We start from the raw sequence: 27,744 nt of genomic DNA, 5'->3' as shown, positions 1-27,744 counted from the left end.
GATTCCTGTGAATGCAATGCAAGGTGCGCATGGACATCAATTGAAACATCCCAGTCCTGGGCTTGTTTGGTTCTGTTTCAATAAAAAATGAGCCGCATGGCACAGCCCCACCTAGCCCCCGTCATAATTAATTGGGATGTGGGCCACTGCGTGGCACTGCATCTTGGGAAACATTTTTGCTGTCTTTGCTTTTCTCTGCCAACCCTCGGAGGAGGACGCTGATCCCCAGCATAGGACAGAAACACAGCAGAGGGCTTGTGGTAGCTTCTTACAGACCCACTTGTTTAGACAGGAAAATAGTTAAGAGTTAAGCTCAGTCATCAGACATATTTTCCAATCTCATTAATTGCAAACTAAGAGGGAATCTTCTGGAAAATCTGCAGATTCAAGCAATGGGGCTTGGGGTGGAAGCAGCAAGAGTGGAAGAGCAGCCATGTGGTCTTGGGAAAGTCGTCTGAGCTACTTTGAGCCTTGGATTGCTCATCTGTAAAGAAAACATAATAACTCTTGGCTTTCTTACCTCACCATGTTGTTATGAGGATGAAATGAGATAAGGTGTGGGAAAGTGCTTTGGAAAATTCTAGAGCCAACCACAGGCAAGGAGTTATATCCCAGCCCATCCAGAAGTTGAGTCTTTGGAGGCTAATTTTCAAACTAAATTCTTGGTCGCTGATAGCTGTCACCATGCGGTTCTCTTGCTTCTTCCTACCCATTTGGGGAATGCGGGCTATGCCACCCATAGCAGGCTGAGTTGTGGGAGAACCCTGGGTGGACACTCCAGTCAGAGGAAGCATGGCCTCAGGGATGTGCTGGCCATGGAACAGAACGGACACGTCCTGTGTGCTACACACACCTGCTCCCTCCTGGGCAGGAGAGTGACAGGCCGCCTGGCACATGCACAGGCATGCCACATGCGTCTTGCACAGACCTAGGAGCAAAGTGTGCAAAAAGCCAACACCATTACATTCTAGCGTAAAAGCAGTGCTCACTCTTCCTCTGTGTTACCTCGTCCTCTGTCCCCTCCAAGACAAGAAATTTCAGCACTAATAAAAATCACTTCGTCTGGAGGACTTTGAAGAGTAGCACCTGTCTGGGTGCCAGACTCCCAGACTACACTGCCTTGCCCTTTGCAACTGTCTGCAACACTTCCAAGGTACCCAGGACACTGGAATCCCAGTGGGCTTATTCTCTGTGATCTGTCATCACATATCCCTCCTGGTGATTAAACTGAAAATCAAGATGGAGCCTGGAATACACTGTTGACTCATTCAACACACTCAACAAATATTTACTTGTTACTACCATGTGCCAGGGAAGCACTGGGGTAGTACATGCTCACCAAGCCAACTCACAAATGGATGAAATTTCCCAGCATCCCCTGCAATTATATGTGGTCATGTGACTGAGTTCTGGCCAATGGGCTATGGGTAGAAGTATACAACTTCCAGACATGGCCCGTTAAAACCCTCCTATATGAGCTCCACTCTCTCCTCTCCCATTGCCTGTCAGATGCAGACTTGGAAAGAGAGAACAACCCCAGGGCATGAGAAAGCGACAAAATGAAAGAGGCCTGGAGCTCTCGATAACTCTGTGGGAGACCATCTATTAAACACCCACATTGATTTGTCACATGGGCAAAAAATAAAACTTGCATTGTATTTAATGACTTAGATGCTTGAGGGTCTTTGTTTCAGAAATTAATTTAGCCTGACATACAGTTGGGGATAAAATAGGGTATAAGACAGGGTCCCTGGTCCTATGAGGTTTCCAGTTTAGCGGGGGGGACACAAAAGCAAACAGGTGATTACAACAGCTGGTGCCAATGCCAAGGGTCCGATGCACTCTGTCAGGGCATGGAAGAGGTTTCCAGCTGGGTACCACGTTTGCCCGTCTTCTCCTCCCCTAACCCATTCTCTGCACTCCTGCAGGCTGAATCTGGCAAGGTGCAGGCCCAATCATGCCACGCCCAAGTTCACATTCCTCCATGGCTTCTTATCTCTTTTTTGACAACATCAGAATGAATTGGTTTTCAAGCCCATACAAGTCTGAGCCCAGCCTCAACACTCTGTCCTCCTCCCTAGACTCACTGGTCTGGCCCCCAGTTCGAAGGTTCTTCCAGTTCCTCTTACATGCCATGCTCTCCTGCTCCTGCCGCTTGCGCTGGGCCTGACCCTGGTGGCCCTTTTTCCTGGTAGCCCTCCTGCCTAACCCCGCCAGCCGCGTTGAGCTGGTTGCCCTGGCACACTGCTGCTCCCCCTTCCCTCTTCCTGCTGGCCTGTCCTCAAGGTCCCAGCAGGCCTTCCAGCAAAGCCCACAGAGGCTCATGCCACAAAGGAAGAGGCTGCACTGGCCCATCTTACGCTCACCACAAACAATGCTCATTAAACATCCAGCATTATGCCAAGAGACAGGAGCCTCTGAAAACCAGGACAGGCCGACGAGGTGATTTTCACTAGAGCATTAGCAGCCTGACACAAACAAACAGGCTGCCAGAAAGAAAGGCTGCAGTTGTCTACAAGGGCAGGTACAATCACTACAGAAGTGTCACTGAAATAGCTGGACCTGTCCGGGCTGCTCTGAAGACTTCCGGAAAAGGTACTTGGGGAAGGAAGCTTCCATCTGAGGGATCCACTCAGGGGAGCTGGTTCCTGAGTGGAACTCAGGCCCCTGCGCCAAAAGGAGCAGATGTGGCTGGGAGTGAAGGGCAGCTGGGGAGAGAGCCAAGAAGGAAAAGATCAAGAAGGGCCTGGGGCAAATTTCTATTTAAAGCACAACCTTAACAGGGGACAGATTCTTATGATTTTTATTCATCCCATTCCCAAGTGCAAAGAAAGGGACAGATTCTTAGTTTCATTCATCCCATTTCCAAGTGCAAAGAAACAGCAGTTTATTTCCCACATTTGTCTCTTCCTCCCCTTTTCACAACAATGCGGACAGCATGGCTCTGTCTGTCATCCCACAGGTGAGATACTAAAATGTTCTGGGTCGCCTTGGCCTTTATTTTCCCCTGAGGCATTGCTGACAGACAGAGCTACACTTACCGGCAGGAATTTTGTCCATAGCACTTGCTTTTGACCTGGGAATGTGTCACCACGTACAGCAGGAGAAAACGACCCAGCCCTGCTCCCAGCGGTGACCACAAAAACATGCCACCTCAAGCTGGGCTCTGAGCTGGCAACCCTACTCCTTGTCCTTGATCAGCCCTTGTAGCAGAGGCTGGCTAGCTGTCCAGTGAACCTGCTTCCCTTGTCTTCCTGGACACAGAAGTAGGCCGCCTGCGCCAATTTCCCCTGCAGGCAGGTGTGGCCGTGTGACCGAATGCTGGCCAGTAGAATGTGGGTGAAGTGCAGCAAGACACTTCCACGCCAACCACAAAAAACTCTCCCATACCAGATCCTCCGCTCTCCACCTCCAGCCGGGTAGAGGGTGCCAAAGATCTAAAAGGAGTCAGAGACAAAAGAGGGCAAGAACCTGGGCCTCTGAGTCACCGTTCAGAGGCAAGCCACTGAGGACAGTCACATGACCAGGATCAGACAACTGTGTGACAGAAACTTTCATCATGCTCAGTCCCTGAAAGTTGGGGCTGTTTGTTAGAACATAACATAAGGAAGGCAGCTCTCCCCCCATTTTTCTGAGTGAGGATTCCAAATCGTTAGTGGGCTGTTCCCTCAGCCCACTAACCTCCCCTACGTCTGGCAGAGGAACTTACCTCATCTTTTGACAGCTTTATCTAGATAAAATTCACATACAAAATTGACCTTTTAAAATGTACAATTCAATGGTTTTCACCATAGTCACAACATTGTGCGACCATCACTATTAATCCTAGAACATTTTCGTCATCCCTCAAAGAAACGCCAGACCCATTAGTAGTCACTGTCCATTCCCTCCGCCCCCCAGCAGTAAGGAACCACTAACCTGCTTTATGTCTCGATAAATTTGCCTGTTAAGGACATTTCATAGCATTGGGATCATACAATATGTGTTCTTATATGACTGGCTTCTTTCACTTAGCATGTTTTCAATGTTTAGCCATGTTATAACACATGTCAATAATTTGTATTGCCTTTTAGCACATTTTTATTGCCAAACAATACTTCACTGCATGGATATGCCACATTTTCTTTATCTGTTTATCAGGTGATGAACATTGAAGCTATTTTCATCTGTTGACTATTATGAATAATGCTGAGATAATCATTCATGTACACGTTCTTTGAACATATGCTTTCAATTCTCTTGGGTATATATGGAGGAGAATTGCTGGGTTATATGGTCACCCTTGTTTAACATCTGGAGGAACTGCCAAACTGTTCTCAAAAACTACCACACCATTTTACCTTTCCACCAGCAATGTATAAGGATTCTAATTTCTCCACGTCCTCACCAACACTTGTCATTGTCTAGCTTTTCTGTTTAGCCATCCTAATGGGTGTGAATTGATACTTATTGTGGTTTTGTTTGCATTTTCCTGACAACTAATTATACTGAGTGCTTTTCATGTGTTTATGCTGGCTTCTATGTCTTCTTTGAAGAAATGTCTGTTCAAATCTTTTGCCCATTTTAAAAACTAGGTTGTATTTTTATTATTGTTGTTTTTAAAGTTTTTATTATTCTAGATACAAGTCTGTTACAGGCTGCACTGTACTCCCCCTCAAAACATGTTGAAGTCTTAACCCCCTGTGCCTATGAAGGTGACAGGATTTTGAAATAGGTTCTTTGCAGACAGAATGAAGTGAAGATGAAATCATTCTGGATTAGGATGAGCCCTAACTCCAATGACTGGTATCCTTATAGGAAGGCCACTGAGACATACAGAGAGGAGAGTTCCTTATGAAGATGAAGACAGAATGGAATCACATGTCTATGAGCCAAGGAACACCGAGTATTGCTGGCAACCACCAGAGGCCAGGAGAGAGGCAAGGAAGGATTCTTCCTTAGAGCCTTCAGAAGGGGTATAACTCTGCTGACACCATGATTTTGGACTTCTAGCCTCCTGAATGGTGGAGGTATAAATTGCTGTTTTGTTAAGCCACCCAGTCTGCAGTAGGTAGTTATAGCAGCCCTAGGAAACTAATACAAAGTCCCTTCTAGGATACGTGACTTGCAAATATTTACTCCCATTCTGTGGGTTGACATTTCACTTTCTGATGGTATCCTTTGAAGGACAAAAGGATTTAATTTCAATCAAGTCCTATTTATCTTTTTCTTTTGTCACTTGTACTTTTAGTGTCATGTGTAAGAAATCATTGCTTAATCCAAGGTCATGAAGATTTACTGCTATTTTCTTCTTCTAAGAGTTTAACAGTTTTTAACTCTTACATTTAAATCTATGATCCATTTTTAGTTACTTTTTGTTGTGATGACATGGGGGTGAGGTTCAAATTCACTCTTTTGCATGTGGTTATTCAGTTGTCCCAGAACTATTTGTTGAAAAGATGATAGGTTCCCCCACTGAACTGTCTTAGCACCTTGTCAAAAATCAACTGACCATAAATGAAGAGATTTATTTCTGGACTCTCAATCCTATTCCACTGATCTTATATATCTCTCTTTATGCCACAACGCTGTCCTGATCACTGTAGTTTTAAAGCAAGTTTTGAAAGGGGAAAGTGTGAGTCCTCCAACTTTATTCTTCTTCTTCAAGATTGCTTTGGCTATTTGGGGTTCCTTGCAGTTCCATATGAATTTTAGAATCAGCTGGTCAATTTCTGCAAAAAAGTCAGCCAGGATTTTGATACAGACTGAAATGAACCTGTATATCAATCTGGGGTACTATTTCCATCTTAACAATATTAAGTCTTCTGATCCATGAACATGGAATATTTTTCCACTTATTTAGGTCTTCTTTATTGATTTTTTCAATGCTTCATACTTTTCAATGTACAAGTCTTGCACTTTCATAAAATTTACTAAGTATCTTGTTTGCTTTGAGACTATTAAAAGGAATCATTCTCTTATTTCTTTCCTTTTTCATATTCTTCCTTCTGAGCATATAGAACACAATTGATTTTTGTATATTGATCTTATATCCTCAAAGCTTGCTAAACTTATTTATTAGTTTTAATAGTTTTTGTGGATTCCTTAGGAATTTCTATATACAAAATTGTCATCTGTGAATAGAGATACTTTTACTCTCCCTTTCAATCTAAAAGCCTTTTGTTTTTCTTTCCTAAATGCTCCAGCTAGAATCTCCAGTATAATGTTAAATAGAAATGGCAAGAATGGACAGCCTTGTCTTGTATCTCATCTTAGGGGGAAAACATTCCATTTTTCACCACTAAGTATGATGTCAGCTGTGAGTTTTTCACAGATGCCCTTTATCAGGTTGAGGAAGTACCCTTCTATTCTTAGTTTGTGAAGTGTTTTGGTCGTGAAAGGGTACTGAATTTTGTTAAATGCTTTTTCTGTATCTATTTAGATGATCACATGGCTGCACCTTCTAATTACAAAGATAGTAATGACCTCTGAAAAGAAATCCAACTTCCAACCCTCTTCCCCATCATATTTCACTGTATAATGTTTACCTTTCTTCCTTCCCTTCCAGACTGTGAGTTCCCTGGCTAGGGGCCCACCTGAGACATACTTGTATCCTCAATATCTAGTTAAGTGTCTGATACATAGGAGTCACTCAATAAACGTTTGTGGAAGTGCTGATGAATTCATCTCTCAGCAGCATCCAAATGAATCAGAGTGACTAAGAGCTAAAAGGTCCTTTCCATGGAAATGGCTGTTGATGGAAAGGCTCTGACTAGGAATAAAGTAGGGATGTTCTTAAGGTACAGTGTCCTTTACCACAAGCAATAAATACCATCTGTCACAAACATAAAGAATTTGAAAACTTGAGTAGATAAGAGGTTTCATGGTATATAGGAAATTGTGGCTATGGTCTTCTTAATTAAGATGGCTTTAGAATTAGATAGTAATTTCAAATATATATTTTTCCAATGTCCAAATTAAGAGAAGACATGGTAATAACGCAGTAGTCTTGTGGTAGATAGCAAAAAGGGAAACAATTCTTCCCTTCCTTTATCAACACCTCTTGCAATTCTCCAGTCAAAAAGTGGAGTCTCTCTTTACCCCCCAAGTCTGAACTGCTCCTGTGTCTTGCTAGACCCAAGCCTAGGCCTCAAGAGGATAGGCACTCTGCCTTGCTCTGTTGGAATCCTGATGATGATGAGACATTCTAGGCTCAGTTACATGATTATTCCAGCGAATACCAGCCATCCCTCAGATGTAAGGCCATCTTAGACCAGCCAGTTTTCTGGTAATTTGCCAACTGAACAGCAACTCATCACCAACATGAGTGAGCCTGGTTGAGACCAGAAGACCCACCCAGCTGATTCTAGCCCAAATGGCCAACTCATAAAATTATGAGCTAAATAAATAGTGGTTGTTTTAAGCCACTGAGTTTGAGGGTTGTTACACAGCAAGAGCTAACTGATACAGAGGTTATGCCCACATAAATTAGAAGATCAGGTCTTATTTCTGGATTGTGAACTAACCAATTTTACCTTGGGAAAATCAGTTCGCCTTTGGGGGCCTCAATTTTTAAACCAGAGACACAAGGAAAGATGGTGGATTGGTCTGGTACTCCATAAATATCATTAAGCAGACAAGGCCTTTCCTCAAATGATACTCTACAAGGAACCTAAATATAGGAAAGAGATGAAAAGGGACCTGTTCCGATTCTCGAGGAAGCTAAACCCCATCTGTTCAGATTTCCTCTCACTCCTCCTTCCCACTCCCACCTCCACTCCCTGGAATGGCACCCCAGCAAACTGTGCAGAAATCCTGGAAAGCGTTGTGCCATTCAGTTTTTCTAAGGCTTCTTTCAGGCTAACATTTCATGATTCTAGGCCTGAAGGGGAGACTTGGTTTTGCATGAATCAAGCCAGGCTGGCCTCTCTGGCAGCACTGCCCACACTGTGTAGTAATTCACTGTTTATTTGTCTGTCTGCTCCACCAGACTATGAGCAACTCAACTACACAGACTGCTCCTCCTCCTTTTGGACTTCATCCCCCCTCCCCGACCCCAGCGATTGCCACATGCCTCTCAACACAAAGCATCGAGTCAAGAAATACCACGGAAGTGGATGCTTGGATAAATGGATAAATGGATGGATGGATGGATAGATGAACAAATAACCACATGAATGGAAAACTACTGGATATCAATGAACAAATAAAGGAGCACAGGAATAACTTGGATATGTTATTCACAATGTTTCAAAGTTAGAATGAATTTTGAGCCTTCTTGAGCAGAAGCGTTTGTGGGATTACTCAGCAAAAAGTCTTGAACAACAGTAACTAAATTAGTACAGCTTGGAAAGCAACCCCCGTTATTTTCTCAGAGTTCTTACCATTAATTCCTTTCAAGGGCAGGAAGCTTCTCTCCCTGCCCCCTACCCTGACAATGCCAGCCAGCCCCTGCCCAGCTCCAACTCAATGGATCGCCCTCCCCACTCCTGGCAGTTGGCACATGTGCCCAAAGATTTATATGGGCTTTACATAAATAGAACTTTCTACAGAAATCTCTGCCCCACTTGTCCACCAATGGTTTTCCCAGAGAAGAGCTAGGATAAACACAGTTGATAGGCCACCCCCTTTGCTTGTGTGGCTGTGATGGGGGTGGGGCTCCTGGGGCCCTTCTGCAGATTTCCAGCTCCTGCTGAGAGCAGGAAGCCCATGGGGAAGTGCACTGGCTCAGGCCAGGGATGCTTCCTGAGCTCCTTTAAAGCTTCTGCTTCTGGCTCTAAGTTTTTAATGACCACCTCCCATTTAAAATCATCTTTAGCTTTAAAGGAGGCTAACTTTGACAGTACTGCAAGCCAAGATAATCTGGCCAGAAAATTGTCTGATGAATTTAGTATCCTTTTTTTTTTTTCTTTTATGTGGGGGGTGAGCATGAAAAAAATGCAGTCTGGAACAAAAATAGGAATAAATCCCAGAAAACTGATGCCACATCACTAGGATAAAATAGTAAGTAGAGATGTTTGGTGATCTTTTGAGTTCAAAGAGATAAGGTCATGTTTCATTTTCTTGTTATTCTATTATTTAAACTGTGTGTCTCAATGGCTATATTTTTCCTGCCATAATGTTCTTTAAGGTTCCCAGGACACTCTGAATGCCCAATAATTATGGAGTAAAGTAGCCACCTTACACAATCAGTACCTTCCTAAAAAATTGCAGGGTATCAATTTATTTTTAAATGGAATCACTATGTCATTTTAAAACTTTCATTAGCCTTTTTTATTACATAAACAACATGGAGAAGCAAAAAGGACTCCCCTTCTCAAGAAAAAATAGTTACCTATAATCCCATCTGCCAAAGATAAGCACGGTAACACTCTAGGGTAGGGTTTTTCAAACTGTGGCTTATAGTCCATTAGGAGATCATGGAATCAACTTTGAGTCACCATTAGCATCTTAAAAAATGAAACAGAAGAAAGAAGATGAATAGAATTGGAGTAACATAACATAGGGTAGGGAAGGGAAGGTAGGATAAGACTGTATAGTAAAGAAAAGAAAAAATAAATATATTATAATTCATCACATATAGAAAAGTTAACTATTATTAATAAAACTATTGTTTCAGCTATATGCATCTACTGGCCACAAATGTAAAGTGTATTTCTCACTGTGGAACATGATCAAAACATGTTTTAAAAATACTGATTTGTTATGTATCCTTCCAGTCAGTTTTTTCCCTATATTCTTACATGTTCTTAATAAACATGCAGTAATCTACATAATATTTGGTAGCAAGTCTTTTAAACTTTGGAATATATCACAAACATATTTCGGAGTTAAGAAACATCCATGTGTATCATTTTAATGAAAGTAGAAGATTTCACTGTACAAATGTGGTTTGTTCAATTTTCTATTGTTAATCATTTAGGATATTTCTTAATTATAAGCAACTCTGAAGCATCTAGGCATTCTTTTATTTTACTTTTCCAATTATTTTCTTAGGTTAAACTCTGAAGTGAAATCTTAGATTAAATTCTGAAGAAAAATCTGGCAGTCAGTTTTTTGTGTATTAATTTTGTAAAACCCAACTGTCTACCAGAAAATGCATGCCAATTCTACCCTTCTATTGGCAGTGTCTGAAAATTATACCAGTTCACACTCCCAGCAGCAGTGTCTGAAAGTACCCTTATGCCACCCACCCTCGTTCCTACCCCAAACTGGACCATTGTCATTTTTCCATTTTGGCTTACTTGAACACATTTTTTTAGAATGGCAATTTATTTTAAGTTGGGTTGAGTAGTTATCTGAATTGAGGTCACCCATAGTTAATTTACATGAGCCTTCAAGCAACACTATAGAATACATAAGGGCGACCACTGAGCCAGGAAAGAACTCTGGGCATCCACGTGGTAAGTCTTTTGGGTTTAGCTAGTCAAGTCCTTGATATAGAAAACGACTCCTGTTACAGCAAATGGCTTATTTTATACAATCAGTACGTTCCTCAAAACAATCCAGTTACAACTGAACTAATTAGTTACAGCCAGATATGCCAGCACCGCCTGGCGCAATCACACGGGCTAACGTCTAACTAGCCATACGCCTGAGCCAGACGTGCAGTAGATACTCCATGGTTCATGTCCCTTCCTTTCTCGAGGTCCTAACCTAGCACTTCTGAGCACCCAAGGACCCACAAGGACAATGCCCTCACGTCTCATTTTTCTGCCTTGGTTTCCCCATATCATAAGCCAGGAGGCAGAAGGCTATCCGGAGACGACAAAGTAGGAGTGGTGGGGGGAACCGAGTGAGCACAGAGGGGCTGCAAGCACAGAGGTGGGCCGAGCACCGAAACCACATTTGAGTCCTGGGTTCCAATTTTAACTAGCAGACCCTCTGTCCTCTCATCTATCAAAAAAATATCAGAAGATCTCCATCATAGAATTTGGGGGGCTTGTAAAATATCTAGCAGAAAGCAGTCACACAATAAATGTGACCTGTGTGTATGTGTGAATTTGCTCACTGTCCATCCCAACGTGTTGAGAAGAGTCCCCCTGATAACACTCAGTCATCTAAGATGACAGCCATCCATCTTCCACAAACCGGCGGCAGGGCAAGCTCCAGGAAAAAGCCAGAGGGGTGAAGAAGGGCGTGTGTGTCATGGTCCCAGCTATGCCCTACAGAAGAGAAAGACTACTTGGGGCAAGCAGTGGACTTACCCAGCTCCTCAGAGTAAGTCTGGAGTTTTCAAAGCTCCTTATTCTGCATAAAGCTCTTCTGCATTTCATATCTGTTGAGAAGAAACACATATCCTCTCTCTGCCCCAACCCCACCTTCAATTTCTGCTTCACAGAGCTGTCTCACTAGCTTCCAGGTTTTAAAAATTCAAAGTCAATTACAGAGTCACCTCTACATATGAAGAAAATCTGGGTTAATGGTCCAAAACAGTTCCCTCATGGAAAAATCTGCTCACCTATCCTCTAGTTAAGAGAAGGAATGAAGTGAAGTATGGTAAACCAAACCCTAAGGGAGCCTGTGGGGCTGGGGCCAGGGTGGGGGGTACACCGCTCACTGCGCCCAGGACTTTAAACACCAGCGAAGGAGTCTGAGAAGGTGAGCCTCTGTCACGGTTTGAAAGAAAGTCCTGTGGGCAGTTCTTGAATTTGCTTGAGGCCTTTTCAACCCCCCAAGTCCCCAAGGCTCTGTCTAGCCAGGGTTGCTACTTTGTGAATCAGACAGCCAAGGCCCTGAAGGCGGAGCACAGGAATAAACCCTCTCAGGGGAACAGAAAGGCCTCCCACTCTTCTCTGTCTCTCGCCCCTTCTGAGGAAATGTTCTGCTTTTCCTGGATTTTGCATAAAACCTTGATGGAAGGGGCACTTAGACAAGACAACTCTTGGAAGCACTAAGGCTAATCCAGCCAAGTGACTTGAGAACTTATCACTCGTCTGCCTCCATTCCCTCCCTCACCTGCAAATCAAAAGGCCCCAAAACTGTGCTTTAATTTTAAAAGAGAGGAAAAAAGTCCTTTAGGTAGACCATGTGCCCTCCATTTTAGACAACAAAACTCTGCCAGTAAGGATCAGTGATCATCTTCCCATTACAGCAAAACAAAACAAATCTTTTGCTTTGTCTAGAAATCAAGGGACAAGGAATACGACACAGCCAGTGTCACGGCCTTGAGGTGCCTTATTGAGGGAGAAAGCCCTGTAAAACTGCAAATCAGGGGAGTTCTTACCCAACAGAATATACAGTAGGTATGTTCACCACAAGGCAGGAACTAGGATGTTCATAGCGCCATTATTCAAAATAGCCAAAACTGAAAATTATCACAATGCTTATCAACAGGAGAACAGATGACATTTCCATAGGAGGGACTATCATACAGCAATGAAAATAAATGACCTACAGCTACATGCATCACCATGAATGGGTCACATAAACATAATTTTGAGCAAAAAAAGAAAATCCAAATGTAAAAAAGCATATGTTGTATGATTCAAAAAGAAGCCAAAGTAATGTATGCTCTTAGAAGTCAGGATAACGGCTGCCCTCAGGAAGGCATGACTGGACGGAACACTGGCAGGATTTCTAGAAGGCTACAAGTGTTGTTTCCTGTTCCTGGTGCGGGTGAGAGAGGTGTGTTCAATTTGTAAAAATTCATTGAGCCATATATACTTATGATCTGTATACATTTCTATAGTTGTCTTATAATTAGATCTTAAAAGTTTTACAAATATACACATATCATTTACATATGGAGAGAGAGAGGGAGAATTCTTTGGGTTCCAGACAGCAACAGTTCTCTAAAACTGAAACTCTGTTAACACATTTTTATTTCCATTTGCTTACTTGAGGAAAGCGCCACACCATTCTGGTCACACACACAAACTCTTCATGTCTCTCAGAAAAAGACCCTACAGTCTTATGCCTTTATTGTTCAATGAAAAACCATCAGGTACTTCGGGGCACTTGCACCATCTGTGCATTCTCAGGAAAACAAGTCCTTTTCCTCCCTGCACTGTTCTTCTGTGTTAGTAAGGCAAGCTAATTGCTGTATCAAACATCCCCTTTGCTTCACAATAAGAGTTTACTCCTCCAGCTGCAGACAGCCTTTCATGTGGTGATTCAGGGACCCAGGCTCCTTCCAGCTGGTGGCCCTACCATCCCTTTGGGCCTTGTGTCCTCTGCTGAACCCTCTGCATACAGCCAGCAGAGTGGGGAAGACATAAATTGCAGAGGAATGTGTAGGAGCTTTTATATGCCCATCCCAGAGTGGAGGAATTATCCCTCTCACATACTACTGGACAGGCTTGGTCACATGGCCCCACCTAACTGCAAGGGAGGCTGGGAAATGTAGCCTAGTGACGTGCCCAGGAGGAAAAGGGAATGGGTTGGTGAACACGGTAGGCAGTCTCTGCATGGTCTGTCCGGATCTGTCATCTCTCTTCTGTTAGCTGTTCCATGCCTGATGTCTGATTACAATGAACAGAAGACAAAGCCCTGGGCATGTCATTATGGGAGAAGATACAGACGGTCACAGAGAATGAGGGCATGGCAATCTGACCCAAAACCGCTTCTGCAATGACACACATCCTCAGCCAAGTCTCCCCCACCATCAGTAGAGGTCCACAGCCCCCAGGAATGAGGCCATAATGGCAGCCGGCTGCTAAGTTGTTCTCACAGTGCTCCACAATATGAGTCAGGTCAGCCAAGCCAGAAAGAGGGATGGCACCCTCCTGTCCTCACTTTCACCACACACCCAGCTGGCCGAATATTTACATTCATTGAGGAGCCACAGGAGCTGGGTTTTATCCATCTTTATGCCTATTTCCTTTACCCAAGGCCCTGATCGTAAGAATGATAAAATAACAAAAATAGTAGCACCAATGGCACCCATGTATAAGACCTTACTAAATATTCTGTGTAGGTGCCACATGATGCTGGCACTGTCTGTGGATTGATTCCCTTAATCTTCACAATAATTCTATGTGGTGACCACTAATGGTATTCCCATTTCACAGATAAGGAAACTAAGGCAGAGAAACTAAGAATTTGTCTAAGGTTGCACAACTGGCAAGTGTGGAACAGAGAATCAAGTACCAATGTATACTTTTACTAGCAAAGGTGACCAGGATTCGGATCACAGCCTGTGATCACCACAGAAGCCCAGTCCTTTAGGGCACATGCCTTGAATCTAAGCTTTCTCAAGTGCAGGGCTTGACCCAACCAACTGACCAGGCCACAGAAAAAGGGACGGAACAACTTGGACAGAAAGCCAAGTACAACCTGAAAAGTAAACAAGGGTGTCTTTTCGATTGTTTGATTTTCCTTCTTACTCAACAGCCGTTAAAATCCTTTGAATTGGCAAATTAATCAAGAAAACTTTAAAGGGCTTTAAATTTACATTGACCAGCCAATACTTTTGATAGACTGCCCCACTCATTGTCTTTACTCAAATCTATTTGAGAGTGGATCCCATGTCTCTCTCACTCTCAATTTCCGCCCTATCACCAGCCTGAGATTCGCTGCTCTTAGAATATGGAGCAAGGGGTTCACATAAAGCCACACAAACACAACCTTACGCAATATATTTTTTCTTCGTGCAATTGGATTGGTTTTAATTAGCCAAGGCTAAAACTTTGCCAGATGAGCACTAGTGACATCTGATACCCGAGCAGGGTTCCAACATCTCTTCCCGCACATCGAAGGCATTTTACCCAGAGGAGACTTAGAAAACCTTCCAGGGCATCCTTCCCATGGCTCTTCTGGGTTTGCATGCTTTCCCCGACATTGCCCCCAAACTCTGAAGCTTCTGTCTCTCCTGTTCGTGAAGCAGAAAGCCCATGGCTTCTTGAATGGGAAGGGATTTCGGCACTTTTCCCCCCTCAAGTTGATGGCTGAAGTCCAACAGTTTGATAAACACGTGCCATCTTGCAAGGCAAGCACTTCAGGGCTGAGGGGGAACCGGCGGAGGCAGCAGAACTCTGAGGTGAGATTAAAAAGGGAAATATAGCCTTACTCACATTATTAAAATATAAATACAGGCTTGAGGAATTGAGTCCAGATGCATGCTGGAGAGAAACACAAATATTGATATTACATTCTAATGAACATTATGGCTCACTGCTGTCATCCTTCATCCTAGTAGCTCTTCCCTCTCTTAGATGTCTAGTATTAAAAATCAAGAGTAGCTCAACTGTAGAATAGGGCATTTTATTTCACAAATGCAAATGCACTTAGCTGGAATACTTAGAAATCAAATTTTAAAGAACTTTCTCCATCCTCCATCCAGGCTTCAAGCACCAGCATACACAGTTACAAATCAGTACTCCCTGTTCCTTAGAAATCTGCCTAAGTTCGTTTTCCTTTTTCATGTCTTTTTAAATGTTGTTTTAGATTTATCTTAGAAAAACTCCTACTTCTAAGTTAATCCTGGGGCCTCTGAGGCCACATTCTCATCCTTGTCCCAAACCAGGTCCTCCCTATAGCTCGCTGTCATAAATACATCTTTAATGACACCAAGATGTCATAAACAGCCAGCACCATCAGATCAAAGAGAGGCAACTCCACTATACCACCTGGTCTTGGGAATGTTACACATGGAATTGCTACTTCTTAGCCTGATGCTACTGGGGAGCCCAGAATCCCCTGTGCAATCATTTTTTACCATGCTCATATTCATACAACGGGCCCAGTAGAGGCCAGTACAAGGGGACCCGAGTTCAAATACAGCTTTCCTACCTCAGAAGAGCATTGTCTATCTGGAGTGTGGAAAATGTCTCTGTCTTAACAGGGCTGCGGGCTGCACGGGTGAATACAGCTGGTAAACCTCATCAAAGTACACACAAGATATGTACATTTCAACCGTATGGAAATTATACCTTGATTTTCTAAAATACAGTGTTAGTTAGGACACCTTTAAAATTCTTCCCAAACAACGAACATGAACCAATAAGACTCTAGGAGAAGTGCCTCCTTCCTCAACATTCAGAAGTGGCATTACAAAAATGCACTCAACACACATGTCCTTTGGAGCGAGCCTGGTCGGGAAGAGAGAAGACGGGCTTTCCTTTCTCTTTCAATTTTATGCCCTTCTCTAAGGGCTGAACTGTCCAGCCCTAAACATGAAACAAAAACATCAGCAGCTCCAAGTCGGATCTGACCACTCATTCCTTCCACCAAACCACGCTGTGTCTCACGGGATCACTGCAACAGCCTCCTACTGGGTCTCCCTGCTTCTAGCCCTGCCTCTCCCACAGTCTCTTTGCAACATAATAGGCAAAGCGATTCTTTTTAACTCTAAGCCAGTCATGCCACTCCTATGGTTAAAACCCTCCTATACATTCCTGCTTCACTCAGACTAAAAGGTAAAGTCCTTGCAATGGCCCACCAGACGCCACCTGAGTGGCCCCAAGCCCCAGTTCCCTGCCTCCTCTGCTCCCAGTCTCCTCCTTGCTCACTCCACATCCTCCCCACCGGCCTCCCTGCCATCCCTCCATCCCGCTAAGTATGCCCCCACTCCAGGGCCTTTGCACACTTGCTGGGACACTCTTCCTCCAGCTATCTACATTAACAACTCCCTCAGCTCTTTCCAGTCTTCATTCAAATGCTGCTTGCTCAATGAGTCCCACCTGATACCCCATTTAGAATGGCAACCCCACCACAGTCCTCTGGTCCATCTTCACCCTGCTCTGGCTTCATTTTGCTCATAACGGCTACTGCCTCCTAACAAGCTCTGTAATCTCCTTAAATGTATTATGTTTGCAGTCTCTGGTTTGTCTCTCTCCACTGCAAGCTCTTTGGTAACTTTTTGTTCACTGTAAGTCAAGCACCTAGAATAGTGCCTGGCATATGATAAGTGAATTCATCTGGATGATAAGATTATTGGTCAATTTTATTTTATTTGTATACTTCTCTGCATAACAAAAAGATATGACAGAGAACATAGAAATCATAATAGTCATTTGACCATGCAGAGGGACACAGCATTGCCTGGTCAGCTGGCTCTTTCGAAACCCCAACCCAGCGTTTCACAGATTCAGGCACAGGTTTTCACCTACTTGGAAAAAAATAACACATGCCTCCCACTCCACAAGATCCAAGTATAGTACCAATAAAATAACAGCCAGTAATTACCAGGGGTCACCAAGTGCCAGGCAGTTCTCAGTGCCTGCACACCTCAACTCCTTCAGTCCCATCAACAACCTGATGTACTAGGTACTGTTTTTTATCTCCATCCCACAATAGACAAAGAAAAAAAATATTTTGTAAGTTGTCCAAAGACATACATCTCTGAAGCAGTAAAGCTGAGATCTGAACCCATGCGGTCTGACTTCAGTATCCACACATTTAACCATGTACTCGCTTGCTTTCCAACAATTAGATAAACCAGACACAGTTGCCAACCTTACTTGAACTGAGCCTAAGCAAATTCTGAAGGTCATAAATTCCAAATCTTTCCTTCAGGTGCAGAGATCAAGGACCTATAGTTCTTGCCAGGTATCCTAAAAGAAAGGTAGAGACAAGCATGCAGATTCTCTGCCTTTTACAAACCAGGCACTTTGGAGTCAAAGAAAGGGACTCTAGGACCCAGAGAATCCTCTTGCAGCCCAACATTGCGGTCATTCTATGGCCAAAGCAGATTCCCCAAAATGAACTCTTTATCCATTATATACAAGGAAATTTAAACGGCCCCTCTGATGGCTGTGAGTGAGTCCAGTTTGAGCCAGACTAACCTCATTTCCCTTTTGAGTAGGATTATTAGACTAGGGGATCAAAGGAATGCTATAGACACATGGTATCTTGAATTCAGCAAGCCATTTGACAATTGCTCATGATGATAGATCCTGTGGGCAAGGTGAAGAAATGCGGTTTGAACAGGAAGGTGGGGGGTGCCTTCGTAACTGCTGCAACAATGGTACCCAAGAAATGCTGATTTATAGACATCAGCATGGAGGAATGTTGCTGGTACTGCCTGCCAATGGACTCTGGCCTTGAGTCCATCTGAACAATATTTTATCAAAGACATGGGTGATGCACTAGAATCATGTTTATGTCTGCTGAGAACAAAATGCTGTGGGCAGTAGCTGACACATTGAATCAAAATTTTAAACCATCAACACTGATTGGAAATGAAAGCCCAAAGCAAGCAAGATTAAATTCAACAGAGACAATGGGGGAGTCCAGTGAAATTAAGTTCAAGGTACCAAATGCACCAATAGAACAGATGAAACCTGTGTCAAAGAACTGCTGCGATAAAGGAAAGGAGTTTGTGGGTCCTGAGAGCAACAATGCCCAACAGTGTTGTGCAATGGTTAAAACAAGGGCCACCTTAGTCCTAGTGGGGCATTCAAATGAAGAAAGGAATGGGTCTGTTCCTGCTCTGCACCTGTGGCAGGGGGCAACCAGAGTGGGAGGGGACAGGGAAGTTAGCATTAAGAGGCCTGGTTGGGGGAACTGAAGTTGGTTTACCTGGGATGAAGAAAGTTTAGAAGGGACCATAACACTAATGTCTGGACACCTAGAGGATGTCCTGGAAGAGAGATTATAAGCGGAGTCCCTATGACACTAGACACCAGCACTAGAACTAAAAGGTAGGCATTACAAAAAGACAGATTTAGCCTCAGTGTAGATAAGGACTGTTTGAGAATGGAAACTATCCAGCAAAAAGCTGGGGTGGGCATGGCCACTTCCCACTCCCAGGAGTCTCAGCTGGGCAGGGAAACCAGACAGGCTGTCGTTTAGAACATCTTAACAAAGAGTTCCACCCTGGGTGGGAGGTTGGGTTTGATGGGTGCTAAGGTCTTCCCCAACTTTAAGAGCCCAAGAGTCTCCAGCTCTGGTTAAATTCATTTTATTCTTGGTTAATTTCCCTTTGAAGGCTTTAGACACTTTATAATTAAGTAATTTTTTGGCATATGGAATACCCAGGTCCTCAGATGCCTCCTTCAGTACACCCAAACCTTCTCATGTCCATTAGTGGACTGAGGCATGGACATTAATGTCAGAAACAAAAATTGACCCTACCTATCCTAGTTATTCACAAAGATGGGCTTGCAGTCTGGTAGGAGGCCTCTCCAAAACCTTGTTTCAACAAATTTAGACCACAGAATGAGCACTTTATATTCAGAAACCATTTGTATCTCATTGGGTTTTTTTATTTTCATTTATCATCAAAATGGGATTCCTGAGGGATTTTTGATGCAAAAAGAATATTTGTGATTGATGGCTTATTCCAGCCATATTCTTCCCATGATTTTTTTTACAGACTGTCCTGCAAAATCTCATGTTCCACTATTTTTAAGACAGTGAAACAGAACTGAGCTGTGAAAACAAAATTCCAACTACATTTCAAATTGTCTTTGTCCCTAAATTTTCAAAGCAGTGTAGGAAGTCAATGAATTCTTAAGACTCCTGGTCTAACTTGGGACAATAGGCGAGATTTTATACACCATTGCAATTTAAAGGTAATATCCATTAAAGGTAGACTAGAAACCCTGAGACAGAAGATGCTTTTGAGAGCTTATGTGGAATTTGCACTTTCCTGATGACATTGTGTGGAGAAGGCCTCAACAAATAGGAAGAAAGAACATTTGTATTGTTACCATTTTAGTAATCCCAGTCCAACAAAACCTCAAGGATTTCCTAGGTAAAGTAGTTTGGTAGTTTTGATTTAAAAGCCCAGTCCAGTACAACAAGAAAAGTCTAGAAAGAAATGTATTGCTGTTACTGGTTATGAGGAAATTACAAGCATGAATTATTAACCTTTGAAAGATTGCTTTCTTCTCAGTTGTTCTGAGACGGGTTTAAAAGCAGCTTTCAGGGGAGCTGTTTGGCTCTTATAAAGCCTCAGAGAAGCTCACTGAGCAGAGACAAGAGAAAAAAGAGCGTGGTTACTAAAATACGCCAAGACCACATTTACCAGATGAAAAGGGTTTTTGCGAGGGGCAGAACGAACAGAAGGGGAAGGAAAAGGATCATTCCTCTAAAGTGGAATGAACCCACAATTAGCATCACCGTACCAAGCCAAAATGATCAGTTCACCCAGTGTATTACTGCCTAGTTTCCTTCTGGGTTTAGCAATTTCTGTGTCTGCTCTGGCTGAATTTATGTGTCTCAAATAGAGTTTGAATCTCCTGGGGCGTCACCAACCCCACCGCACAGGACAATAAACAATACTCTCAAAGGCTGGTCAAGGGAACCTTGAGGAACCGACAGGGTGCGTCATCTTTGTAGACTTGTATTCCTTCTGTGCTCCTTCTCACCTCTGATGCACCGAAGTTCTCCTCTAAAGGGTCGTAAGTTATTTCCAGAGCCACCGCACCACCACCGCAGAACATCTGGGAGGGACGGGGCATGCAGCTAACATAATAATCCTGGGGGAAATAGTTTAAGGCAAAAGAATGAGAAAAATCACCTCTACTACCTCCACTATACTCTTCACCCTAGATTAAACAGATTGTTTTGATCTGGGTTCCCCTAGACCCTATGAGTCCAACTTCAAGGCCAAGTAGTTTACATGGGTGGTGACCTCAGGAACTACCCACAGGTGAAAGCAAGTGAGGGGGGAAAAAGGAAGACAGAGAACACAGAGCATTACCAAATAAGCCCCCCACTATGGGCATCTAGAGCTCAGGCTTCCTGGGGAACTCTGATGGAGGGTGTAGAACATGCCTCTCTCCTCCGAGGACCAAGGAAAAGTTGTAGGCGGGGAGGTGGTGAGCAAGGAATCAGGCTCCACTTCACAAAGCTCTGTCAGCTGAGTATCAAAGAGGTGTAGGAATTAAACAGTGAAATGTTCCAGAAGGAAAGGGAAGTGTGCACTCAGGTATGAAGGATAAGAAAGCCTGGCAAGCTGGAGAGCACCTAGTAGTTCAGTACAACTGGATTAGGGTGCAAGGTGGAAAAGGCAGGGAGGGACAATGGGTAGAAGAGGAAGAGATGAAGCTTGTCAAGTGGGTAGAATCATACTGAGAAGGGCTTTGATTTTAACATAGTAGTTCCCCTGGATTTGTGCAGCATGCATGGTAGAAAAGTCTAGTGCTTGGGAACATAGCATGCGGACTCAAACCTGGATCCTAATTCTAAGCTCCAGCACTTTCTAGCTGTTGCTACCTGGAGCAAGTTGCTAACTCTCAGTAAAGTAGTAAAATAATAGCACCTCTCTCACAGAGTTATCATAAAGATTGAATGAGGTAATTCATATATAGGTCTTAGCACAGTGTCTGACATATAGCAGAACTCAATAAACATTAGCTAAAAACTCTAATCCATCCATTCAATAGATGACAAAGGTGTTGGTACAGTGCAATGGGGAAATTATAGTCTTTTCAGTAAATGGCAATGGATTAATTGTACATTCACATGGAAAAAATTAATCTTGACCCCTACCTCACATCATTTGCAAATATCAGTCCTGTATGAATCATGGATCTAAATAACAAAAGCAAAACAAAAAACTTCTAAAATGTAGCAGAGTATCTTTATGACCTTGTGGTCAGTGAAGAATTTAAGAACAAATCAGAATACAGAAAACATTATAAGGATAAGGACTGATAAAATGGACTACATAAAAATTAAAATAGTAACTTATACTCACCAAAAGATAACCCTAAGAAAGCAAAAAGGCAAGCCACAGAGAGAAGGTATTTGCAATTCCTATAGCTCACAAATGACTTGTATCCACAATATATAAAGAATTCCTATAAGATAATAAAAAGGTACAAAGACCCTTATTGAAAAATGAGCAAAGGCCTTGAACAGGTAACTCACAAAAAATATACAAATGGTCAAAAATACATATGAAAGGTGCTCAATCTCACAAGCCATCAGAGAAATGCAAGTCAAAACCACAGTAAGATCATTCTTACCTGCTCACCAGAGTAGCTACAATTAAAAAGATAATACCAGTGTTGGTAAAGATGTGGAGCAACTGAAACTTTCACATACTTCTTGAGGTAAAATTGATAAAACCAGTTTAGAAAACTGTCAGGCAGTAACTACTGAAATCAAACATACCCATCCCCTTTGGTCCAGCAATTCTAGTTTTAGATATATACCAAACATCTGTGAATACACCAGCTCATCAAAAGGCATGTAAAAAAAGTATATGGTCATAGACTTACACTGGCAACAGCCCGAACCTCTATCATCAAAAGGGATCAACAAATTGTGGTGTATGCACACAACACAATTTTATTCAGCAGTGAGAATGAACAATCTACTGTATATGCAACTACATGGATGAATCTTACAAACATGTTGGGCACTATATGACTCCACTTACAGAAAGTTCAAAAACAGGAAAATTTAATTAACGGAGGTGGAAATCAGAATAGCAGTTACCTTTGGGGAGGGATAGTGATCAGTAAAGGGCCAGCAGGGAGTGTTTCAGGATAGAGTAATGTTTTATTTCTTGATCTGGCTGATGGTCACATCAGTTGTTCACGGTGTAAAAATTAACCAAGCTGTACATTTATGGTCTGTGTACTTGTCTGTAAGAATGCAAACTTCAATATGAAATTTACTTTAAAATGCAGTAGATAAATATAATCAACAGCAACCAAAAAGTCAATGACATTAAAAGATCTAAGAATGAACAGCTTGGGCTTGAGGCCCATGAAGTAATTCCAAGGTCTCAGGTTTTAGTGACTGAAAAGCTAGACCTACTTCAAAAATCTCAGAAGGCTAAGATTATGACCATAAATCTCAGAAGGCTCTCAACAGTCAGGTAACGCCGCTACACCTCCTTACCGCATCCACATTCCCACCCTGAGACAACGTTAACACCTTGCCGGCTCTCCTCACATTACCAAGCCCCTCTCAGCTGTCGGCCTCCCCACCTACCTCACAGAGCAAACAGATGTCACCGCGTGAGAAGAGCCCATCCTGCCACCATCAGTTCGCCAGCCCGCCAGCCCCTCTGCCCAGGCCTCTGTTATCCCTCTCGTGGTCTCGGATGTAAGGGTGCTCTGATCCCTTTCCCACTCAGCTTCTCAAGGACTTCCCCTAATCATCCAGATCATTCCCCAACATCAATTTTCCCCTCTCCGTGGAGTCTAAATGTGCCTAAACCTCAACACCTTTTAAGAACATCTCCCTTGACCCTGCATTCCCCTCCATTCACTGTTCCATTTCTCCACTGCCTTCAGAGCATCTCCCCTTCCATCCCTCCTCTTCTCTCTTCATTCCCGTGTACCTGGCCTTCATCTCCACCCTTCCACTTAAATGGCACCTATCAAGGCCGCTAATTGCTTATGAATTACCAGCCTCAATGGTCTCATTTCAGGCTCATCTTACTCTCAGAAGCATTTGACTGAGTTGACTTCTCCTCCATTCCGGGTTCCCATCTTACCACACTCACCTGGCTTTCCTTCCAGCTTCCGGGCTGCTCTTCCTCAGCCTTTCTCCTCTACTGAACTTCCAAAGTTGGACTGTGCTCAGCTAAGCCCTGGCCCCCTGGTCTTTACTATCTACACTGGTCCTAGTTCCAAGGCTTCACATACCATCTCTACTCTTTTTGCCTCACATTTACATCTCCAGCCTGGACCTCTCTCTTGAGTTCTGAACTCACACATCTAATTGTCTAAGACGTAAGGCATCTCCAGTTAACATGGCACAAATAGAAAACTACTGAGTCCACCACCCCAATAAAATATCCACTAGTTTTACCCATTTCTTTGGGTTGTTTAGACCAAAAAAACTAGGAATCATCCATAGTTTTTTTTTCCTCCCACACCCTGTGCCCAATCCATTTAGTAAGACCTGTTAATTCTATTTCCAAAGTGGATTCAGAATCCCACCGCTTCTCACTGTTTCCAGAGCTACCTCCTTCATCCTGGCCACCATCACCAATCACACTGTCTAACTTGTCTACCAGCCTCCAGAGTGACTTCACTACAGTGTATGTCAGATCACGTCACCCCTGCAAAAACCACCCCAGCCTGTGTCAGGGTAACAGGAAGCAGCCATCCAAGGATGAAGCATGCAGACTGCATGGGGACTGGTGATCTGGGTGGGAAGGAGGCTACATAGGGAGTATAGAAGGCACCCAGACACCTTCAAAGAAGGACAAAAGGGAACATGAGTTACATCTAGGCATCCTCTTCCTTTGAAATTCCCCTAGGCCTGGAGCAATGCTAAAGGAAGATGCATAAGGTAGCAGATGCCACTGGCACTCCACCCAGTGCCCTTCTTCCCTCCCCAGGGAAGCCCCACAGACAGTCCTGTACACACCATAGGCTTTCTGCTTCTCTATGCTTGGCCTGGGAGCATGTTGAGCCCACCCATGAGTTGGAGTCCAGGAGCTAGGAGTTCATGCCCTCCAGGTACTACTTTCTATCAGTGAGGGGTGCAAGTTGGTGGATAAACACTCCAGATTCCTCACTCCTCAGTGGAACACTTCTAAGGTGCGTGCTGGATAGAACCAGGTTGCCCACAGTGGTAACCAGCTCACAACATGTGTGAGCTTTCCTCCCTTCCCTGAGCCACCTCCCCACTCCCTCCCTGTGTTTCCTGGGATCCCCCCTCAAATAAACTACTAGCACAGAAATTCCTGTCTCTGCCTCTGCATGCTGGGAAACCCAAACTAAGACATACAACATTGTGCTTTTCCTCCCAAGGGCAATGCCTTTTATGACATCAAACAAGAACAACGCCATCCTAAATTTATATGGACGAGAGAAGAGAGAGGTCTGGACACAGAGCGTGGAGATAACGTTTTAGAAAAAATTTAAAAATAATAGGAGCTGTTAAGTCCAACCCTGGGTATTATATTACCACCATCTTAATTTATTCGTGTATAAACACACAGCGAATATAATATATTCATTAATTGTATGCACACACTAAAAATCCTCTTTTCTCCATTAATCATTAATTTATAGTCCAAACGGTTAAAAGGACTTGAAAGGACTATGTTAAATTTCAACTTTGTAATTGCCCACTGCTGCCTGTAAAGAGGGGAGAAGAGGACACATTTTACTCCCGCACTGAATTTCACCTGCATGAAATCTAATTTAGAGAGAGAGAGGGAGAGAGGAGGAGGTAGGGAGAAAAATGTATGCACCACTCGACAGTCTGCAAAACTTCCCTCCAGTTCTTTTGAAGTGAAATCACCACTCGCCCTGACCGCACTCTGCAGCTATCAGCGCCGTTGAAAGCGGACGGCCTGCCCCTGCTGTGTGGTTTGGGGTAAAAAGGAGGCAGGATTAAAGCGCTCATTTCAAGTCCCTAAAGTAAAATACGACTTGGCCTATGGCAGTCCTAATTCTTTCCAGAACTCATCCCCGGAATTGCCCTTTTAAATAACCAGTCACTAACCCAACTCCGGGTCTTTTATAGCTGGGAAAGCCGATCGCACACATCATTTATTCATTACGCTTATTATTACTGTTATTGCAGAAAAGCAGCGAATTCCCAGGGCGGGTTTTTTTGAGGGGGGGGGCGGAGGAATGAGCGAGCAGGGAGGCGGGTGAGCGAGGAGGCTGGGCCGGGTTGCAGGGCAGAGGTGCCCGGAAATCCCCGGGAAGCATGCCGCGGGAGCACCCCTCCCGCCCTGCTCCGTGGCCACCACGCACCGGCGCAGCTGCTGCAGCAACCGGGGAAGCTTATTATGTAAGTCAGAGCAGCTGACATCACCTTTTCGCCGCGAGCGCGGCTGCCGGACTAGGCGCCAAGGACCCGGGCGCCGGCCTAGTGCCCCCGCCCACCGTCGGATCATTTCCTATTCCGCCGCCGCCAGATTTGGCCTACTGTGCACAGGGGAACCCTCCTGAGCACCTCTCGGAGAACAGACGACACAGAATGACGTTTAGTGGGGGTCCTAGGGTGTCGCAGGAGTGAAGTTAACGGGCAGCAAAGATGCCCAGGGGTCTTCCACACACGGATGGGTTTGGGCGACTGTACACGGGTCGGTGGGCTTGGAGGGGGGGACACGCCTTCGGGATCCTCGGAGGGCAGATGGCACAGAGATCCATTTAGTAGAAACCCTGTGTTTTGGACAGAAAATATGCCCAGGGGTCTCATGGACCTCCCCTGGGCCCCGAACACTCCTCCCTCCACGCCTGTCCCCGCGGCCCCTCTGGGCCACCAGGCTGGAGCAGAGCGCTGAGTTTACTCCAGGAGGTGACCAGCGCCGCGCTACGTCGCACGCGAGCGCAAGGCACAAGTTCGGGACTCGGCGCAGCCGCTGAGGTCACAGTAAGAGTGACAAAACCGCCAGGGCGTTGCAGAAACCCTAAAAGGACACTCACTATTCCTCGAGCGGCCCAAGCAAGCGCGGGGTAGGGGGCCTATAGGGCTTGGGGCTGGGCTGCTGGAAACCACATAAGTTGCACCAACCCCCTGCCTCGGGGGAAGGCGAGCCCGGGAGCTGAATGACAAACCCCTCTGCCTCCGGTGTCCCCATAACGCTCCCTCTCAGCCGGCGGCTGCCTGCGAGTTCCGAGACAGCCCCTTTAACTTTCTCCCCTCCCTGTCTGCATCCTTGCATCGGGTTCCAGCCCGAACGCTTAGCACTGGAGGACTGGGGTGGGTCCCTGGGAGAGGAGGAGTGGGGAGGCAGGAGTAAGGTGCCAGCTGCAGAGGGCGCGGCGCCGCCGAGGGGCTGGGATTGCGGCGACCGGGGAGGGCGCGAGGGTGCGGCGCGGCAGCGGAGCGCCTGGAGGGCGGACGGCGCGGGTACTCACGCACTGCCTCCTGCTTGGGGTCCAGCGTGCCGAGGACGCGCTGCACGCCGCCGAGCTTGCCCTGCAGCGCCCAGACGCGGCGGTGGGTGAGCTGGATGTCGTTCTCGAGCTCCTGGAAGAGGCTGCACGCGTGCCGGGCCACGTCCGAGAGCTGCCGGAGGACGCGGGCCAGCGCGGCGTTGCTGACCGCGCACAGGTCCAGCATGAGCAGAACGGCCGCGGCCGCCGCCGAGGACGCTTCGCCAGCCACGGACGCCGCCTCCGCGACCTCCGCCGCGCTGTCCTCGCCCTCCGCGAGCGCCTCTCCGTGCGGCGGCGGCTGCGCCTGGTCGGTGGGCGCGGGCAGCGGTGGCGGCGGCCCGGGAGGCGCACGGGGAGGATCCTCCGGCCCCGGCGCCACAGGCGGCTGCAGGGGCGGCGGCGGCTCAGCGCTGCCTCCGTTCGCGTCCTCCGCCGGGCCGGACGCCGGGCGCCGCTGCCGGCACAGCCACTGCGGCTCCACGATCCGCTTGGCGAAAGGCATCCCGCGCAGCCGGGCGGCGACTTTCTGGTCTCCTCAAAGCGCCGCTCGCGAACGGAGAACCGGGCGCGCCCACCTGGGCGGACAGGGGCCAGGAGTCGGGCAAAGGCTCAATCAGCCGGGATACGCAGGGGGCCTCCGCTCACCTGGCCTCCTCCCCTAGCAAATTAGTCCACCTGGCCCTCCTCCGGGTATACCTTTCCCTGGGTGGGATGACAAACGCGGGACCCAGAGATCCCGGGGTGCTCCTGGGCTCTCCTCACTTGCTTCCAGCCCGGGTCGGCTGGCTCAGCTCCATCATCATTCCTGGGCTCGCCGCCGCCCGGCCGCCGCCACCGCCACCGCCTATATAAATAGGAGCGTGTGTGCGTGTGCGTGTGTGTGTCTGGGTGGGTGTGAGTGTGTGCGCGCGCCTCACTTTGAAAGTACCCCGGCGCAGGCCTCTCCCCGCGCGCCCCTCGGCCGCTCAGGGGAGCGATTGCGCCCGGGATCTCTCTCCCTCTCTGGGCGGGGAGGAGGTTTCGGAAAGACGCTTTGAAAACCCGGAGAGAGGAATCCGCCTCCAGC

The 27,744-nt window shown here is 45.5% G+C and overlaps 1 protein-coding gene across 2 annotated transcripts in view; it reads right to left on the bottom strand.

The window, feature by feature from the left end:
- The window catches only part of NHS (NHS actin remodeling regulator), a 327,408-nt gene extending 299,691 nt beyond the window's left edge, over positions 1-27,717 (bottom strand). The window contains exons 1-2 of one of the 2 annotated variants that reach the window (XM_037020552.2): positions 27,375-27,717; positions 26,658-27,253 (exon numbers count right to left, since the gene is read on the bottom strand). In XM_037020552.2, coding sequence (XP_036876447.2) covers positions 26,658-27,180 — 523 coding nt within the window. In that variant the 5' untranslated portion in view covers positions 27,181-27,253; positions 27,375-27,717. Of the gene's footprint in view, positions 1-26,657 lie in introns of both variants that reach the window. The other variant, XM_073227362.1, reaches the window with a different exon arrangement.
- Positions 27,718-27,744: the final 27 nt, after the last annotated feature.

This window comes from Manis javanica, chromosome X, assembly GCF_040802235.1.
Source record: "Manis javanica isolate MJ-LG chromosome X, MJ_LKY, whole genome shotgun sequence".
NCBI lineage: Eukaryota > Metazoa > Chordata > Mammalia > Pholidota > Manidae > Manis > Manis javanica.
The sequence above is the reverse complement of the archived record's forward strand: the minus strand, read 5'-3'. Positions and strand labels throughout refer to the sequence as shown.